We start from the raw sequence: 12,342 nt of genomic DNA, 5'->3' as shown, positions 1-12,342 counted from the left end.
TACCTCCTGCTCTGGTAGCATAGTGGCTAAGACACTTGCCTGCTAACCAGACGGCTGGTGGTTCAAACCTACCAGCCACTCCTCAGAAGGAAGGTTGGGTAATCCTACTTCCATAGTGATACTGCCTCGGAAACCCAAGGAGGGGTCACTATGAGTCGGGTTTGACTCGACGGCACATAACAACAACCATGATGTAAGTTACCAGCTAGGGTCAGTTTTAGTTTTGCAATTTGGGCTTTCATTTAATCCTTTGGGTCCTTCAGCCTTCTGTTTGTCTCATGCACAAGAGACCGCTTACTGGAAACAGTGAAGCACAGAGCAGCACAGAGCCATGCAGAGTGAGGCCCACTCAGCTGCCTCTGCTCCCGGCCACAGAGCATCTTCCTCCTCCTTGAGGCTGTGTGCTGCCATGAGTCCCTGCATGGGCTGCAGGTGGGGCTGCCTTGACTGGGAGACACTTGTTCTCCCTCAAGCCTCTGCCAGCAGGGGACACCATGGGTTGGGTGACAATGTGCATGTGTGTGGGGTTGCATTACGGGTGGGGCAGCATGGGCTGGCCCCCACACGACAGACTCAGGTTGGGAGTGGAATCCTTGTTAAAACCCAAACATTGGACTGGGCCTCGGTGCCTCCCAGGGCAGAGACGAAAGCAGGGGGCTTAGCAGCTCCACAAGCCATCGCAAACCGCAAACCTTTGTACATCTTGGGAAAGTCAAGGTCTGTGTGAACAATTCAAACATCAACAAAGGAACAGATTCCACAGACTGGATTCACCAGTCGGTCAAACATCAACGCTGGCTGGGGGCGCAGGGAGGGTCAGAGTTGAAGAAGAGACACGAGCAGTAGAAAAAGTCATTTTAATTTTTATTAAATATACTCTCTTGACACAAATCTTTAAAATATATAAACATTATGTATAAACAAAGTGTCTTTATGGCATCAAAAGTATAACTCCAGGCTAGGATGAGCAGCAGGAGGGTGGGGAGTTTGGCCACAGGGAAGGCGAGTTCCACCAGGACACCCCAGACACACCAGGACCAGCGGGACTAGAGGACTGCCCCTCCTTTCTCCTGCCTTGCTGGGGTGCCTGTGGCTAGAGGAAGGGGGCACCCATACCCTGGGGCCCTCTGGCCTTTGGCGTACCCCATCTGCTGACCCTGGTTTCCACACTTGCCAGGGAGCCTTGGGTCCCTGCCTCCAGGGTGCTGGGCAAGGTGGGGAGGGGGTGAGATGAGACACCCACCAGGGTGGCCCCTCCCCCCAGCCATCCCAGGCCACCCAGGCCCCTGGGGACTTGTCTGGGGCTCTTCGAGGGACCCATCAAGGGAATGGCTGGCAAACGCATGCAAAGACAAGAGGGATCTCCACACTCACAGGTCTCAGAACAGAACTGAGGACAGGTGACAGGAAACAGGAAAATCACACCTGGCACTGCCCACGTTTGGAAAATACACCACCTCAGATCCGCTCACACCACAGGCTGCTGTTTGGACATAAAATCAGCTCTCACTCTCATGTTCACACCTGTCTGTGACTAGGTGGAGGCAGGGAGGCTAGCCCCTCAAATAGACCTTTGGTCACCAAGTTGAAAAACAGAATCAAATCAGAACCCCAAACATCAGGTGTTGCTCAGGGGTACCTGGACTCCACCAGTCCCCACCCCAGGTTACAACCCTTCCTTGGGGTCCCCAGCAGCAGATGTTCCAGGTGCCAGTGGACAGAGGGTTAGGCCTGGGCTCAGCTTCTGGCAGATGTCAACTGGAGCTCAGACCTAAAGAGCCTAGTGTTTGCTGTTACCGGTCCTTGTGGGGATTTCACAAACAGGGTGAGTGGGCAGCAGAGGAGCAAGGGGCACCCACACATCTCTCAGGAGTTCCTTTCATGGGGGGGGGGGCTCTAGCCACCATCACTGTGGAACCTGGGGTCCAGTAGGGTAGCCTACAGGGACACGAACCCTGGGAGCCAAGGAGTCATAGTGGCATGGAAACTGTGGCGCTGAGGACCAGAAGGGGGCGCAGCTGGGCGGGGCGAGGTGCTGCGTTTCTGGGCGCCACTGATAGCAGCAGCTAAAGCTGCGAGCGGAGACCGCGTGTGGGTCCCATCCTAGATGGTGCTGTTTTTAGGAAAAGGCCTCATTTCTCGATGGTGCTGTTTTTAGGAAAAGGCCTCATTTCTCGAAGCTAGGTCTCTCCCTGAACTCATCTCTGCCACGTCCCCTCGGTCAGAACAAAAGGGGAGGGCAGGGCAGGGAGGGGTTACAGGTCGTGAAAACCAGTAGCGCCTCTGCCGAGAGCCCACTTGAATCACACTCTCAGGAACGGCACCCTCCCCGCCTCCCATTGCACTTCAGGGTTGGTGGGCGGACGTCAGAAGCGCCGCGCCCACCCGGCCGCCATCTCTCAGACAGCTCTCCGCCGCCTCTGGATACAAGGAGTTTCCTCTCCCTCGCCCCGAGGCGCCCCTCTAGCCCTGCAGGCGCTTCAGCAGGATCTGCATGAGGTCGAAGGTGGTGAAGCTGATGCCCACGGCAATGGGGCCCTTAAGCCAGTTCATACTCAGGCCTTTGTAGAGGCCGCGCACAGCGCCCTCCTCGCGCACGATGGTGACCATCGTGCGCACTATGGAGGTACGTGGGTAGCCTGTAACGCCCGCCGTCTGCATGCGTCGCCGCACCACGTCCAGCGGGTATGAGGCTGACTGCCCGATGATGCCGGCGCAGGCCCCGAAGATCATGCGCTCGAAGGGGTAGGGCTGCCGGTGGCCGCTGTACTCTGCGGGGGACAAGTAGGGTGAGCGCGGGGGGGTGGCGGCGCAGGGTTTCAACATACAGAACGCACACGCGAACCCTGCTCTTGCGCGCTCCCCACAAGTACACCTCATGCCCACCCCGTCAAGTGTAACAGGCGCTGTGTCAGGACCAGACCCATGCCTCCGCCTCCTCCTCTCCTCCACCAGGGCCCACGGGTCTCCACATCCTCTCCTAGTTATTCATTTGTAAAGAAATTTGAGAAATAAACACACCAGGAAAGCACAAAGAATCCTATAACGAAGTCCTAAGACCCAGAACGAGCCGCTGTTCATACCTAGTGGGGTCTGATACCCGGGCCCACGACTCTCCCAGGGTGTCTTGGTAAACATTTCTGCATACCTCCTTATGAACAACACAGGGGGGGCCTTGCAGGGGGTTTTAAGGAAAGAGGCCCCTGTGAGCAAGGTGGAGAAGAAGCTAGCACCAGCCCATTAAAAGGGATTCTTTATAACAGTTCAGCAGTAAAGAGTCAAGGCTAATGTGACCTATAAGCTTTAGCTGGTAGTAATGTGACTGGTATTTGTTCATCAGCTATAACCAATGTACCACAGGAATGCAAGGTGTCAGGACTGGGAGAATCTGCAGGGGGAGAGGGCAGACAGGAACTCTGGACTTTCTGAGCAATTTGTCAGTAAACTGGAAAAGTGCTTTAAAAACTAAAGCCTATTTTAAAAATGCCATTATAAATTTAGGACTAAGAATTAAAAACAATGAGAGAATGTCATTAGCTCACCAGATTGGCAAAAAACGTTAAGGGATCGGACAACACCCTTGTGGCCAAGAACATGGAGAAAGGGCGTGTCCAAGTTGCCAGAGTGACTGATTACTGGGTGAGGGAAATGAGACCCATGACCACCTGAGAAGATGAGCTCTCGGGTTGCCCGTTACAGAGAAAACGAAACAGCCTGCTGTGGACTGAACTGTGTCCTCCAAAAAGATACGGCAGAGCCTGGGTGATCCAAAGGGCGAGCGTGCATGGCTGCCAACCAAGAGGTCTGAGGTTCAAGTCCACCCCGGAGGGCCTGGGAGAAAGGCATGGAGATCAACTTCCAAAAAACCAGCCACTGAAAACCCTATGGAGCAGTTCTACCCTGACAGTCAGTCACCTCGCTGACAACTGATTGATCAAGCAACAGAAATGAGTACTGAAAAGATATGTTGGGGGGGTGGTATGTCCTACCTCTGTATTTGTGAAAGGGACCTTTGTTTGAAAATAGGGCTTGCTTTTCCTTTGTTATCAATTAGACTAAATGAGGTTATACTAAAGAAGGGTGGTCCTAATCCTAATCTCTTTGGGGTGGCATTTTATGAAGGGGAAAAAGAGAGAGACAGAAACACACGTGGGGGAGATGCCACGTGAGGCTACATCTGCAGTCTGAGGGACACTTGGAACCCCCAGGAAGGGTCACCCCTAAAGCCAGCAGACAAGGCGTCGTCCTGCCGATACCCTTCTCGCCTCCAGACTGAGAGAACAGGATTCTATTCTTTAAAGCCACCCACCTTGTGGTTTGTTACAGCAGCCGGCGGGGGACTGAGACCGAGCCTAAAAGCCAGCCCCAGAGGGAAATGCCCAGCACACGGCATTCAGACACCAGCCTCAGGGGCAAGCTGCACCAACAGGGCCTGCATGACATGACCCTGTATGCGTCACTTCCTGTGACCATGAAACATTACACGGACTGTTAGTAGCACATGTATGTGCACATAGATATATTTTTTAAACTGGCTGGAGGGATACATTCCCGGGGAGGGGACAGCCAGGATTTACCTGCACCATTTTATTTCTTTAACAAAAAGCACCCTGGGCAAATGGGTCAACGTGGTAGTAACGTCCACACTTGTGGCAGGTATGAGTGTTCCTGTTGTCTTTTCTGTATTTCTAGATTTTCTCAAAATTATCAAACAAGGGCATTTCCCTGGTATCTTCGTTTTACCCACATGGTGTGTGTGAGACAACATGAGTGTGTAAACACAAGTCGAGTGTGGGCAGTGCACATGAGTGTATGCATGTGGGTATGAGGTACAGCCAGATACAGGACAACACACTGGATGCCAGGGGGTGGCTGTAAAGGCCTTGAATGCCCAGGTGCCTTCAGTGGATATGTGACCCCATGGGCTTCAGGGCCCAGGATCCTGCAGCCCAGGACTCAGTCCATACCCCTCACCTCTGTGCAGGCTCTTGAGTGTCTCATAGGTGAAGAAGCTCAGCCCTGCATATGGAATGACACCCAGCAGGGTTGGCGTGAAGCCGTGGTACAGGGTCTGCAGCCCCTCCTCGCGGGAGATACGGATGAAGACGTGGAAGATGTTGCTGTACCTGCAGGACAGGGTGAATGGGCAGGCCGTGGGTGTGCGGCTCACTGGGATTCACCACCACCTGCTCCTTCAGGCACTGGGCCTGTGTCTGCAGTGTGGACATGTCCACATTTCGGCCACAAAACCGCACGCACAGCTTTGGAATCAGAGGAACACGCTAGTGGAAAGCTCCTACTCCCTCGTCAGCACTGGGATCACCCGTGGGCCGGATCCTTCTCATTCATATGTTCTTAACATATCTGTGCCCAACTCCAAAGGAAGCCTGCAGACACACAGCCTGTCTGCGAATGTAATCACAGGCTTTCTGGAACAGCTGCATAGCCACGGCCCAAGCTAGGTGAGGACCCTCACAGAGCTGCTTCTGTGCCAGACACAGAGGCCCAGATCCACCCCAGGGTCCAGGGAGGGGGTTCCTATCCTTAGGGGACATGGGTCCTCAGGACTCACATCTCTTTTGGGGTCACGGCCATCCGTGCACGGACCAGGTCCAGCGGGTAGGTCAGTGAGGCGGCCGTCGTTCCAGCCAGTGCACCTGCAAGGAGCCGGGGCCAGGGGGGCAGAGCCCTGCAGTGAGGGAACAGTGAAAGTGAGACCCCAAGAGATACAGATAGAGACAGAGAGGCAGAAAGATGGAGAGAGATAAAGAGAGACAGAGCAAGAGACAGAGAAGGAGAGAGATGGGCAGAGAGAGACAGGAGACAGACAGACACACACACACAGACAGAGGCCCAGCCTGGGGTATTGACACATCTCAGTGCAGGGGGTCCCTCGTCCCCCCTCTCCCATCTCTAGGGCTCTGCAGGGTTGGGGAATGGGGAGGAAGGGCCAGGAAAGGGACTGTGGAGAGGGCCAGGGAGGGGCTGGGGGCCTCACTCTCCATAGAAGCCATAGTAGTGCCCCAGCACCCGCTTGTACTCCTCGTGGGCGCTGAACTGGATGGCAGCGTAGGGCACCACGCGCACCATGGTGGCCGAGTTCCCACGCCACAAGCTAAAGAAGCCCTCATTGAGGTAGGTGAAGTAGAGCAGCCGGAAGGCCTCCTGGGGGTAGGAGTCAGAGGTCACTGTCCTGCCCTGAACCCAGGCTCCTGCCTTATCCATGCATCAGGCCCTGTGCCCCCACCCCGCTCTTCTGAGCAATGCCCACCCATCCCCCATGTACAGGAATTCTAACATGAGCAGGGAACCAGGATTGTGATAGGACTCCAGAGCCCCACAGGGACTTTTGTTTGTCTAGCGTTAAAAAGTCTTTATCGTTTCCTTTATTAAGAAGGTAATGACTGGCACTGTTGAAACATCACAAAGATGTGGGGTTTAAAAAGCCAAGCCCCTAGCTCTTCTCCCAGAGGCACATGGGACCCAGTGCATTCCTGGTGGGGGCTGGGGGGCATGTCCAGACAGAGCTGGAACAGAGCGAGGACCCCCACCCCCAAGCAGCCAAAAGCCTTGCACCCCCACCCGAGTAGCCTGGGGCCTGGCTGAGGAGGGAGTGGGGGGACACTGGGAGAAGCTATTTATCCTGCTTTGGACAACCCACCCCCACCTCGTCCAGCAGGATAGCTGGTGTGAGGGGCCTGGGTTAGGGACCTAGCACCTCACCTTGGCAGAGAATCTCTTTGAAGACACTGGAAGAAAACACATAGAACTCATCACGATACAGGAGACACGTCTGCATGACCCCCCCCCACTTGCACAGCTTGCCCCCAAGTCTGTGTGTCCCCCTTAGCATCTGTGCTGTTCCTAGAAGTGGCCACCCAGAGTCCCCCCAGTGGGGCCGGGGCACTGACTGCGGTTGGGGTGGGCACTGCCTTCATTAGGGGCATCCCTGCAGTGGCTCCCTCTTCCACCCAGGAACCACCCAATCCTTGCACACCCAGACTTGTCCCCAAAAGGCAAGTGGCCCTAGCCCAACCTCCCCAGGACAGCGAGGGTCTTGGCAGGGGTGTGGCTCCCAAGGGTGGCAGCGGCATCCCCTTCCCCTCCCTCTGGAACCATGGAGCGTCCGTGCTGGGCTTGTACAAGTACTCATGGAAAAGATCTGGAAACTCAGGCGGCCATGTGGTCAGGGGTCCACCCAGATCTGCAGGACTAAGGGCTCCTGGCCTGCAGTGCTCCTGTGCATACATGTATGTGTGCACCTACATGTAAGTGTGTGTGGGAGTACATGGTGTGCATACTTGTGTGTGCATACATCTGACCCTCACACCAGCCCCACGGGAGAGTTGAGATTAATACCCCATATTAGAGGAAACCAAGGCATAGTGAGGCTCAGAGACCAGCTCCAGGGGGAAGAGCCTGGTTCTCTCCCACCCACTGCAGGCAGAGGGTCCTGAGTCATGACTTTCGCCCCCAGCACGGCCTGGAGAGTGTTTGAGGGGTACAGCTATGGAAGGGGAAGGCCTCGTCTTCAGAGGCCCCTGCAAGGAGACTGGAGGGCTGGGGAGGAGGAGCCCAGCATTATCTTCATCATTCTGCACAGAAAGAAAGATTGATGGACAGGTGGACGACTTGTACCCTGAAAGATGATTTTGGTTCGGTCCAGGGGGGCTACTGCTGTCTTGGCAAGTGCACCAGCCAGGGCCCCAGACAGCAGAGAGCTGAGTACATCATGGCGGTCACCCTGAAAAGCAGCACAGAATACTGGCATTAGGCGGGCACTGTGTTCAGGAGAGGGGCTGGATGCACAGGGGTGCTGGGGTGTCTTCTTGAAGCCTGGTCCAGGCCCAGAGACCACAGGACCCACACTGGACACGTGGAACAGACAGTATGGCAGAACATCTGAGTGGGAGGGATACGCTCACTGGGCAGCTGTGGGCGCTGGTCCTTGGGATCAGACTTCAAGGCGACTGGTCTCGCCCACACACACCCACCCAGGCTCCTGGCTACACTGAGCCACTGAGGCTTCCTCAGAGCAGTGTCACCGGGCCTGTGTGTTGTGTGGGGTGAGAGGAGGCAGGTCAGCACAGTACCTTCCACATCTCAGGTCAGGAGGTCAGGGGGTGGCATCTCTGGAATGTTACCCAGTCAAGGCTAGAGGTGCTGTTGATGGTGATGATGTTGGTAATGATACCATGGTTATGGTGGTGATGACAGTGATGTGACAAGGACAGTGAAGGTGAGGATGGTGATGCTAGTGGTGACGATGGCAGTAACAGTGATGATGGTGATGACAATGGTGAAGGTGATGACAGTGATTGTGACAGTGACATGTTGGGTGACACTGAGTATGCTCTGACTCATAGTAACCCTATGCATGTACAACAGGTCAAAATATTGCTCGGTCCTGCACCAGCCTCACAACATAGTGTGACATAGTGGTGGTGATGAAAGTGGTGACATCAGTGACACTCATGGTGGCAGTGACGGTGGTGGTGACAAAGGTGACAGCAACGACTGTGAAGGCAGTGGCAGCGACGTGGCCAGCAACAGAGCCAGGGCTGTCATGCAATGCCTCGCCATCCCAGCTTGGCAGTGACACTGTTCCTGGTATCTTCTCATGGACAGAGACACTCCCCAAGGCCAGGCCCCAGGGCCTTGCTCTCCTGATTGCTCGATGTCAAGGGCTTTCACTAGACCCTTCTGCCTCTCCTCACTTGGCCCAACCCTCCAGGCTCCAGAGCTGAAATCTGTAACTGGGATCTCATTTCTTGGAATCCACGTTTCCAGGTCTCACGGTCACATGTCCAGGCATCTGAGGTCAGCAGGTCTGAGGAGTGCAGCCAGACACTGGCTCACCATGTTTGAGGGAAAGCTTAAGGGGCTCCTGCACCCACTTCAGGCCACATGGCTCCCTGCCTCAACTCCACCTTGGTGAGATGAGTGACCGCCACCTTGTGGGCCGCAGCAAGCAGAGGGGATGCTCCGTGGGCAGCACTGGCACACGACCATCATCCTTTCTGCTCCCTTGCCAGCACATAGCTGGTGCCACCCATGGCTTTTCCTTAAAAGTTGAATGTCACCCCTTCAATTACACACATACACACACACACACACACACAAATGGATGCTCTGTGGAATGGGCCCGCTGCCTGCGGGGGCTGGCTTCCAGCTCCTTTCCTCATAATTTTTAAGGGCCCAGTGTGGGCAGCATAGACAGGTGCTGCAGGGACTCCCATGAGTGGATGTGAACAGGGAGACAGCTCTACAGGAAGTGGGGGAGCCACGCGTGACATGCCTAGCGGCATAAGGCACGAGAGAAGACTCCAGCTTCTCCGTCAGAGGAACGTGGCTTCAAGCAGGGAGCTCCCCCTCAGACCAGCTGGTTGTGGTTGCTACTGCTCAGAACCTGCAGCCTTCAGAGCACCATGGCCCCCTCTGGCAGAATGCCCGTCTAGATGAGCAAGGCGGCATCTAGATGCTTCCAGTCTCATGTTCCAAGCCTCATGCCTGTTAGCCGCCGCTGAGTCAGCTCCGACTCGTGGCATCGCTGGTATGACAGAAGGACACGTCGCTGGGTCCTGTGCCATCTGACCGCTGGCGTATCTGAGCCCACTGTGGCAGCTATTGTGTCCGTCTGTCTTATGGGGGGGTCTCCAGTTTTCACTGACCCTCTTCTTTAACAAACATGATGTCTTTCTGGCAACTGGTCTTTCCTGATGACACGTCCAAAGTAAGTGAGCCAAAGCCTCGCTGCCACTGCTTTTAAGGCGCAGTCTGGTTGTATTTCCTCTTTTAAGACTGATTTGCTTGTTCTTCTGGCAGTCTGCAGCACATTCGATATTTCTGCCAACATCACAATTCTTCTGTCTTCCTCTTTTATTGTCCAGCGTCTGCACACATACAGGTGACTGACAACACCATGGCTCGGGTCAGGAGCACCTTAGTCCTCAAAGTGACATCTTAGCTTTCTAACACTTTTAAAGAGGTCGTTTACAGCAGATTTACCCAATGCATTATATGGTTTGACTTCTTGACTGCTGCTTGCTGCTTCCACGGGTATGCATGGTCAATACAAGTAGAATGAAACCTTCTGAGCATTTGGTGGCGGAGTTCATTAGACCTCCAGGGATGCACCCGCCTCAGGCTGGCTCCCCCACTGCCTTCCACACACAGCTCCAGGGACAGTGACTGCCAGGGCAGGGACTCACCTGCTTAGTGCTCTACAGAGCCACCTGAAATTAGGTCAGAGGATGACACCAGCGTGGCCTGTGGCCAAGTGGACTTTGTGACCAACCTCAGGCAACATGAGGACAGGTTCCTGTGGGGCTGGGGTGGTCTGTGGCTCAGAGGGAGCCAGGATTTCTGCTTCTAGTGTGAATGGCACTGACTAGGCGAGCTTTTTTAGGGGGAATATCTTCAATTCACATGGGGGACTCGGGTGGAGGGCAGGGCTCAGGGCAAATCAAATCCCTCCCTTGCTATCCTGGCTCCGCCAAAACCATCCCAGGCCCCCTCGCATCTGGGCCCTGATGGTTCCCTAAATCCCTTGAACCCCCTACAGTCATCCCAGCTCCCCTATGGCCATCCTGGGCCCCCCACCTGCTAACAAGACATGTTGGGTAATCCCACAGAAAGGGCACAGCCACTGTTTGGCTATATCTTTAGTCGCCACAAGGAGGAAGGGGAAAGGCCTTCACAAACCCTTCTTCCCTCCAGCTTCCAGCCAAATGTGTGTCAGTGGGGTTCACATCAGGAACCAGAGTCCCCTCATTCCACCCTGCCATCTCCCCCAGCTTCCCCATAGCCACACCAGGCCCATCACATGGGCTGTAGGTGCACGGGCTGTGGTGTTGGGTTGGTGGAGGACACAGAATGACAAGGGACCAGGACTTGCTGACAGCATGCACAGAGAGGCAGCGATTAGCTCTGAGGAGGTGCAAGGCAGAGTTGGGGACCTATGGGGCTGATGAGAGAGCGCGTACTTGCCTTTTTGGAGACGGGCGAGTGCCGGGCAGGCTCGGCATCCTCCGGCAGGTGCGCCGTGGCCGCCTTCACACCATTACCCATCCCAGGCCTGCTGGGCGGAGCCTTGGTCCTGGGGGGCAGAGGGGTGGTGAGCTGCGGCACTGCAGTTCATCCCCGGCCCCTAGACAGAGCTCTCTACCACCACTGGCCTGGCTGCTATCTCCTGCAGGGGATGGCACTCACTCCACACCCTGACCCTCGTCCCAGCTTTACAGCTTAATGATTGACTTAATGATTGACAAGAGCCCTCCTGCTATCTGAGCCTCACAAACTGGCTTCTGGGTAGTTTATTTTTTAAGCTGGTGCTGCAATGGAGCCCTTGTGCTCAGAGAGGCTGAGCTGCTTCTCTGATGTTGCACAGCAGGAGGGAAGGGCTGGGGGATATGTGCAGGGGAGGGGGGGCACCCACAATCCCTCTTCACCAGCACAGACAGGCGTGGAGTCCACCTACCCAGCCCCTCAATACCCCTGCCTCTTTTCTGAGCTGTGTTGACAAGGGCCTGAGTTCATTCACATAAATCCTTCCAGAAAACTGATTTTCACAATGGAATGGCAGCTTGTTCTTTGATACCTCAGGGTTCCTCCCAGGAAGCACACATTACCCCCACATCAGAGTGCAGGCAAAACTCAGCAAATTACAACAAGTGGCCGACTGTCTAGGCCAGAGTGTCTACAGGGCAGAGGACCGGGAACAGGCGTGATCGAGATGCCACTAGCACCAGTTCCCATAGTTCTAATCATACAATAAGTTGGTATGATTTCCTATAACCTGACACAAACAACAGAGGCCCCAGAGCAGACTGTGAGCAGCTAGTGGGCCCTCGGGATGGTCCCCAGCCCCTCCCCCACACTAATTACATGTTAAAAGAACATCAGTGAGATTATGCTGAGCATGCTGTCTGGGACCAGCTCTTAATGTGAAAATGGGCCCTGAACAGTTTAGCCAAAAGACAAAACCAAATTCATTGCTGTCCAGTCGGCTCTGACTCATAGTCACCCCTTCTTGGGTTTCCAAGGTGGTATCACTACAGAAGTAGATTGCCCAACCTTCCTTCCGAGGAGTGGCTGGTGGGTTTGAACCGCCAGCATTCTGGTTGGCAGTCAAATGGTATTACTCAGTCATAAAGAGAAATCAAGTCCTGAAGCATGCCTCGTTGGTAACTCTCAGAACCATCGTGCTGAGTGAAGGAAGTCAGACAAAGCCCAGGTCCTCACTGGATGACAAGAGCTCTATCACTGAACCACCACGGTCCCCATGCGTGCGGCCCTGCATCCACGCTAATTTTCTGGTGTACATCACAGTACCAAGATCAC

At 54.8% G+C, this 12,342-nt stretch overlaps 1 protein-coding gene across 1 annotated transcript; it reads right to left on the bottom strand.

Annotated features, from left to right (window-relative positions):
• Positions 1-2,463: 2,463 nt before the first annotated feature.
• Positions 2,464-11,070, bottom strand: SLC25A42 (solute carrier family 25 member 42). Its single transcript, XM_042781587.1, has 7 exons — positions 10,990-11,070; positions 7,639-7,744; positions 6,724-6,749; positions 5,999-6,165; positions 5,573-5,689; positions 4,975-5,126; positions 2,464-2,771 (listed from the first exon to the last, which is right to left on the bottom strand). Exons 1-7 carry the CDS (start codon positions 11,068-11,070, stop codon positions 2,464-2,466), a joined length of 957 nt encoding a protein of 318 aa, XP_042637521.1.
• Positions 11,071-12,342: the final 1,272 nt, after the last annotated feature.

The sequence above is a fragment of the Orycteropus afer genome, unplaced genomic scaffold (genome assembly GCF_000298275.1).
Source record: "Orycteropus afer afer isolate SDZICR_OR568_19922 unplaced genomic scaffold, OryAfe1.0 scaffold00136, whole genome shotgun sequence".
NCBI lineage: Eukaryota > Metazoa > Chordata > Mammalia > Tubulidentata > Orycteropodidae > Orycteropus > Orycteropus afer.
Note: the sequence above shows the minus strand (reverse complement) of the source record. Positions and strands in the feature narration are given on the sequence as shown.